This window comes from Priapulus caudatus, unplaced genomic scaffold (assembly GCF_000485595.1).
Source record: "Priapulus caudatus unplaced genomic scaffold, Priapulus_caudatus-5.0.1 Scaffold557, whole genome shotgun sequence".
NCBI lineage: Eukaryota > Metazoa > Priapulida > Priapulimorpha > Priapulimorphida > Priapulidae > Priapulus > Priapulus caudatus.
Window position 1 is genome coordinate 79,732 of NW_014577618.1, and position 7,877 is coordinate 87,608.

At 48.6% G+C, this 7,877-nt stretch overlaps 1 protein-coding gene across 1 annotated transcript in view; it reads right to left on the reverse strand.

Moving 5' to 3' along the window:
* Positions 1 to 6,384, reverse strand: part of LOC106811625 (alpha-aminoadipic semialdehyde synthase, mitochondrial-like) — a 22,356-nt gene extending 15,972 nt beyond the window's left edge. Inside the window, exons 1-5 of the mRNA XM_014815327.1 lie at positions 6,205 to 6,384; positions 5,906 to 5,969; positions 5,365 to 5,532; positions 4,795 to 4,890; positions 3,772 to 3,887 (exon numbers count right to left, since the gene is read on the reverse strand). Coding sequence (XP_014670813.1) covers positions 3,772 to 3,887; positions 4,795 to 4,890; positions 5,365 to 5,532; positions 5,906 to 5,969; positions 6,205 to 6,320 — 560 coding nt within the window. The 5' untranslated portion in view covers positions 6,321 to 6,384. The remainder of the gene's footprint in view (positions 1 to 3,771; positions 3,888 to 4,794; positions 4,891 to 5,364; positions 5,533 to 5,905; positions 5,970 to 6,204) is intronic.
* Positions 6,385 to 7,877: the final 1,493 nt, after the last annotated feature.

A 7,877-nucleotide genomic window follows, 5' to 3' on the forward strand; every position in this document is an offset into this window, starting at 1 on the left:
AATCAGAATCACGACACAGAACAAAACATACGTAGTGATTAAATTAATAACCCCATATCTTAATCACGTGCATGTCAGCCCTAAAACTTACCTGAATCACATACTGAAACCCTTCTAAACTGTCGCTCACAACCGATACCTTGATTTTCTGAGACTGATTTTACTGACTTACTGTAATTCTTGTGGATCATCCATTATACTGTCTATCGGTCTATAGCCCTTTTTAACTCTATTTAACGAGAATTTTTATTGATGTTTGCAGCATTATTGATGGTACAAATTTCTTTTTATTATCAGGCAACGATTCTTTCTAAACATTCAAGAACATCTTTCCCTGAATTCAAGCACTTTTTCAAGCATCACAGCCAATCAAACTTTTACTAAATGCAACGGTACTGTTTGCAGGATCTCCCCTCAAAATTCAATGGACATTTTTTCAAGGGCTGTGCGGAACCATGAAGCTTATCGCTGATGGACGAGATCGGTGGCTGTCCTGCAACCGAGGAACTGAGAGCTCATGCGTCGTTGGCGCAGATCGTCGACGACGCACCGAAGGTCACAGCCCGGCAAGCCTTCGACGCTCATCTGCTGGACCTTCAGTGCTCAAGACACGACGCTGGCAATGACACCGCGTACTCTGGCACGGGTCAGTGCTATGTACACAGAAGAGAAGAGGCGAGAAAGAGACAAATAGAGAGAGGAGAAAGGATAAAGAAAGACCAGAGAGGGAGAGAGGAAGAGGGTGAAGATGGAGAGGGAGAGAGGGGACAAAGGCAGAGGGAGAGAGAGCATAGGAGGAGACGAGGGAGGGAGGGGGTACAGAGACAAAGGGAAAGGTAGGGGAAGAAAGGGTATCAGAGAGGAACCTGACGGGAGCGAATGGATGGAGGGACGAGGCGAGGACAAGAAAGAGACGAGAGCAAAGAAAGAGAGCGAGAGAATACGAGAGAGAGAGAGACGAGGAGAGAATAGAGAGAGATCAGAGAGAGAGAGAAGAGAGAGTAGAGAGAAGGAGAGAGAGAGAGAGAGGAGAGAGAAGAGAGAGAAGAGAGAGAAAGGAGAGTGAGCGAGAGAGAGGACAGACGAGAGATAGAGAGAGGGAGAGAGACAGAGAGAAAGAGAGAATGAGAGAGAGAAAGAGAGTGAGCCGAGAGAGACCGAGCGGAGACGATGCACGTGAAGAAAACCAGAAGTGATGGCGTCTAATACACGGGTCTACCTACGGTGAGATGATAATCTGGCGTGCGCGACAGTATTGACGAGCGGGGCGGACATGACCGTATCACCGCGCCCAGCACGAGAACTCGCTTCACGGTCGTCACTGACGACCGCGCCTTGTGCCGAGACCTGCACCAAACAACGAGGGTCAACGTAGTCAAAGGTCAACCTTACCGAAGGTGTTTGCAGGCACGTAGTCGGATCCGGAGAAGGTGTCATTCTAAATATTATCCCAGCAAGTAAAAAATACAAGGGGCATATTAAAAATATTAAAAGGGTTGGCAGGAGGTTAATGTTTTCAACCCGGCGTGTGTTTGTTGGTTTGTGGGTTTGTGCAGTTGGTTTGTTTGTGTACAGGCTACACTAAAACAGATTATGGACGATTGTCATTAAAATTTCAGGATAGTCAGAAATGGCTAACGTAACAATTCATTAGATTATTGGTGGTGAATCCGTGATCCAATAATTAATTAATTAATCAATAAATTTTCAGGAGGATAGGTCAGAAATCGGGTAACTTAGAATTGATTACATTTTGGTCGTGATCCGGATCCAATTAATTATTTAATTAATTAATTAATTAATAAAAATTTTCAGTGAGAGAATTGAGCTGCCTTGGCGGAGGTACTACTAGGGCCACACACGCACATGCAGCGCCTATAGATTTGTTGCCCTTGGATGATAATATTGCAAGGTGTTCTGCGAGGAAAGCAAACTTGTTTTTGGTTTTGCTGCTCACGTATTGAAAACAGCTGGCGATAAGTGATGCGGGAACCGCCGAAAACTAGCATTTCTATTTCCGAATAGTACCACGGCTCACACAGCCCCCATCACGCCCCGTTTCCACCGACCAATTAGGCTCCCGCATTCGACACACACCCTCACGTCTGCTTCACCGAGCGCTGCGTACATGCCTCTGGCAGCGCGCCAGGTTTTTGGCGCGTAGCGCGAAATGGTAGTTGGCAGAATGCCAGGGGATTGGCGCGCGCGAAAGCAAAAGCCGATTTCCTCTCTAGGAACAGGTAGAAGGGAACATGAAAGGGGGATAGAGTGCGCCACTTTCCACACCAGATTTTATTTGATAACCACAAAGAGCTATATTCAACTGCGACAAGCCGACAAGCTATATATATTGCGCGTTATATACTTCGACTACACTTGCATGCTACTGTCAACGCGAGCGGCCACTTCTATAGAACGGTCACCTTCCCATTGGGGCCAATTAACATTGGAATTTCTCTTGAGTGGCTTGTCCTGTATATGTTCTAACCATCGCATCTGTATATATGTTACATGTATAATTTGACAAAATATATTTCTATTGTTCGGACGAAATATAATGAACGGGAAACATCTGGGATGTGTATGACCACAGGCCCTTGGAGGCTCAAGTTTCAAGAAGAGTATAACTCACTATAAGAGCGAAGCTGTTGTCAGTCTCGTATTCATTCACGTTTACGTGAGGCACCAGTGGCTACAATGAGCCGTCTCTGTAACTATATAGGCAGGACAAATCCAATGAAAATCTTCTACTCTCAGACTATAGTCCCTCTCTCCTATAGCTGTCCCCACCTCAACGGAAAACTATAACTATCCGAATCGATCGGTAAAAATATCTCCCTACCCAGCAGCAGTGAATGATGTATATATATATACACATACATCCAGGAGGCTGTACAGATCCCGGCCGCGAATTTTTTTTTCCTAACCAACATATCCAGTCGAAGAATCTGATTGGTTGTGATTGGTTCATCCTGTCTCCTGATTGGTTCAAAAACACATGTGCTGGCTTATTTAGCAGATGTCATGTGCTATTTCTCATGAAGTCTTTCTGGCGTAATGGATAGCACACCAGCTTTATGTCTGAAAGGTCGGTGGTTCGAATCCCGTTTGCTTTTTAATTATTTTTTTGTTTTCTGTATTAGGTTAGGGTTAGGGTTAGGGTTAGGGTTAGGGTTAGGATTAGGGTTAGGGTTAGGGTTAGGGTTAGGACAGTGTAAGACACCGTGAGACACCGTGAGTCACTGCCACGCAGTGTAAGACACCGTGAGACACCGTGAGTCACTGCCACGCAGTGTAAGACACCGTGAGACACTGCTACGCAGTGTAAGACAGCGTGAAACACCGTGAGTCACTGCCACTCAGTGTAAGACAGCGTGAGACACCGTGAGTCACTGCCACGCAGTGTAAGACACCGTGAGACACCGTGAGACACCGTGAGTCACTGCCACGCAGTGTAAGACATTGTGAGACACCGTGAGTTACTGCAACACAGTGTAAGACACTGTGAGACACTGTGAGACATTGTGAGACACTGTGAGACACCGTGAGTTACTGCAACGTAGTGTAAGACACTGTGAGACACTGTGAGACACTGTAAGACACTATGGCACACTGTGAGACACTGTGAGATGTTAAATTACACGTCACGCGAATCGAGACATGGAAGCGTATATTAACTTCATTGCAATTTTGCAAAAACTGTGGTAAATTCTGTAGCATCAATCATTAAAAAATCCATCGAGGCAGTGGCGAGCGGCGGTGAATGCTCACTTGGCGATCGTGTGGTAGTGGATGTTGTCCTGCTTGACGTTGTCGAACACGGCGTCCTTGAGCATGTCCAACATCATGTCCAGTGGCTGGTCAAGCAGCGTGCACATGAACTCTTTCTGTGGACGCAGCGGCAGACGGCGTGAGAACAACCGAACAATGGACGACGCCGACGCCATTATAACAACGGAACAACTGATGACGGGAGAGGCATGAGAACGACGGAGCAATTGACGATACGAATGGTGTGAGAACGACGGAACCCTCGACCCTTTCGCTCCAAGCTTCCCTTTTCCCCTGCATCCTAATCCATCCTACTAAAACGATTACAGTTTTTACCAAGCCACCCGCTTCTTCCTCATCTCGGGTCACCACACTACACTCGACGTAGCCGTTGCAGAACACAGGACCGGGCGCAAAATTTGTTTTCCCACTTGAGTTCCGGACCCACCATAGATAGTGTTTTGTAATATATGGTTCGTATATATATGGTTGGATTATAGTTAGTGTTAGGGTTCGGGTATGGGTTACGGTTAGGGTTAGGGTTAGGGATAGGTGGTATTCATTTTACATTGTTGCTTCGAGGAAGTCGAGTGAATGGAGTGCGCTGATTGGCTGTGGTCCGGAACTGAAGTGGGGAAAAAATTTCGCGGACCGGGCACGGTGGGTGAAAGCCTCGAGGTCTCTAGGTCAGCAGTAGTGTAATGTGGTAGAAGGATTCGCAGGTGGGAAACCTGGCAGGGGTCGCGACATGAACGCTCCAGCCACCCGCTGATCGATCCCACCCATGCTGAAACAGAGCTGAGTCACTCACCCATGCTATAGAGCTGTCTCACTCACTCACGCTGCTATAGAGCTCACTCACTCACTAATGCTACCATGCTATAGAGCTCACTCACTCACTCATGCTACCACGCTATAGAGCTCACTCACTCACCCACGCTATAGAGCTGTCTCACTCACCCACGCTATAGAGCTGTCTCACTCACCCACGCTGCTACAGAGCTCACTCACTCACTCACTCACCCACGTGATCTCCGGTCCCATCGGATGCAGGTTCGGATGCGGTACGTCGTTGATGAGGCCGACCTTGAGAAGACCCTTGAGGGCTTCGCAGTAGCCCTGCAACACAACACGATGCGTGAGGATGGATATCTCTATATATATAGAGAGAGAGAGAGAGAGAGAGAGAGAGAGAGAGAGAGAGAGAGAGAGAGACAGAGAGAGAGAGATACACATGCATGCATGCAAAACATGTTGTGATCTATCTCTCTGTCTGTCTGTCTGCCCAGCACTGTTCGTCTATGCTGTCTGTCTGGTCTGCTGTCTTGTCGGCCCGGCTGTCCTGTCCTATAGGTCTGTCTGTCCTGCCCGGCCTGTCCTGTCTATGTGTCCCTGTTGTCTGTCTGTCCCCTGTCTGTCTGTCCCGTCTTGTCTGTCTATGTGTCTGTCTGTCTGTCTGCCTATGTGTCTGTCTGTCTGTCTGTCTGAGTGTCTGTTTGTCTGTCTGTCTGTGTGTCTGTCTATCTATCTATAGATGCATATATGACACGCTCTTGCTCGCCGCGAGCTAGATGGGCGCCACGAGGTACTCACCCTGTAGCGCAGGGTGCCGCGGATGATCGTGTGCGCGCTCTCGATTCCGTATGGCGACGCGTACTTGGTCGAGTCGCGGTTCGGAATCGCCTCCAGGTTGAATCCGGGCAGGAAGTCGATGTTCTGCCGCGCGTCCAGCACAGCGCCCCCTACTGGCACGTCGACGACCTGAAACGCGCGAAGGCAGATGTGGCGGAGTTAGATGATGATAAGGATGAATGAACCCATGGGTGTAGGACCATGCCAGGTGGACCTCACAGTCAAAAGATATGCACCGTAGTGAAGGTTTATCATCATGGAGTGGAACATATATTCATGGAGTGAATACATATACTTATTACTTATACAGGCATACATGATACAGATTACATGAATATATAGAGTAAAATCACATGTTTAGGAAAATAAAATTTACTTAATTAAATACGCAATAAATAGAGATATACTACAGTGAATACGTAGTACATACATACACACACAAGGCAAACACAGTGAAGAAACATTCACAGTGAACAGGCATCCGCAGTTCTGAGGGCCCTACCTTTCCGTTGAGCAGGTATCTCGCTCCGCTGTGAGCATTCCTGAACACGCCCAGTGGACTCCAGCTGCGATGCAAAACAAAAGAACAGCCATGCGTCAGAGCGCGCGAGAGAGGATCGCTCAGCCAAAAATTGGCAATCTCGCCCACCACGAGTGTCCAAAGTACATTTTTAAACTAACTAATTGTCTAATAATTATAATTATTAAATGAAATTTAAACTATTGACACTGATGGGGAAAAAACTGTTAAGAAACTTCTTTTTTTACGTGGTAGCGGACGGGCCAACGGCCTGGGTCTACCTGAACTTGTATCGGAGCGGATTCTCGGAGTTCTCTGGCGCAGGCAGACCGCCGCAGTACGAGATGAACGACTTCACCGTACTGCCCTGCTCCTTGACCGACTCGATGCACTCCATCGCGAGCAAGTGGTCGATCCCAGGGTCCAGTCCCACCTCGTTGACGATCGTGATGCCGACGTCGCGCGCCCTGGGAACAGGGTTCGACAGCCGTCAGCGTCGAATTTCAGCAACAACGTCGGCACGGAAACCCGTTAGAAATTCATGAATTTAAAATTCAGTGAAGGGGCGCACGCGAGTGGGAGGGTAAAGGGTGTGGGATGCTACTCGGGGGGAGATGTGGGATGGTTAGTGAGGCAAGCAAATGTACGATTACTTAGGAATGGGCAGCTAGGTCAACTGTACTAAACCCCGTGTGTAGCTGCCAGGCTGCACTATATACGTTTACCGCACATATCTACCCTTCTTTCCCATGATGACTATTACATATTACTATTTATATATGCTGTTTAAGTGTTATTTACTTATTACCAGCTGCCAACTACGACACGCAAAACTGCACACAAAATAAATTCTCGCAAAAAAACGACGTGACATTTCGCTTGCTCCGAGTGTAGCAGTGTTGTATAATAAGCGTACATGCACTGTATACACACGAGCTACCCAAACTTCATCAGCAAGCCTACGACGAGAAGCGAGTTAAGGTTACGCGCGGCCGCCCTAGATAACATGACCTAAAGCAACACAACAAACGCGTTTTCCTGACGCAAAAAGGACAAGAGAAAAATGCGCTTATTTTCTACGGCAGTACGTTTTGGGGTTACGCACACACATAAACACATAAAAAATGAGAGCATGGCTGGACCGAAACCCGCCACAGGTGTCGGCAGAGACACGAGCAAACATTTACCCCCCCCCCTCCTCCCTCCCCACGATCGACGATTTTACCGATCCAAGCGCTGCGCGCAGGACAACGTGCAAGCGTGGCGACAAAACAAGCGAACGTTCGCGAGGATAAAACCCAACAACTAGCATTCCGTTGGTTTCCGCGAAAACGCGGCGGCGCAAAACGCAGCGCGAACGTAAACCGGGCGGCCGTTTCCGCGGCGACGAACGACTCGGCGGGCCGTTGCCGTGGCGACGCGACGAGCGAGCGTTGCTCACGTTGGCTAGCATGGCGTCGAGCAGTGGCATGTTCTCCGGCTGGCCCTTGATGGTGTGCGAGAAGAAGCAGTAGGTCTTCTCCGGCAGCAGCATCTCGATCGGCACCGACTTGACGCCCATGATCACCGTGCACTCGTCCAGATGGTCGTTGACCACCGCTCCCGCCTTCGTGTACATCTGGAGGGGCGAGAAAATGGAACTACTGCAGTTTGATCGTGGATGGGCGCAGCAACGGTGGTCAATCTGCGTGATCGATCGCGGTGAGGAAACAGAACTACTGCTGAACAGAACTACTGCAGGTCATCGTGGATGGACCGAGGTTGAACCCACCCTCCCCTCTCAAAGGGCACATCGCCAAAAAAGAGCACACCACCCCACAGTGAGCGCAAAATTTCGAAGGGCACTTTGAAATCTAGACCGTATTTTCCAATACGGCAAATACGGTCTGAATCCGCCCCCTGATATATCGACTAGAGCCGCGCTGTTTCCCGCTCGCCGTCTCTCGTGTGCGGC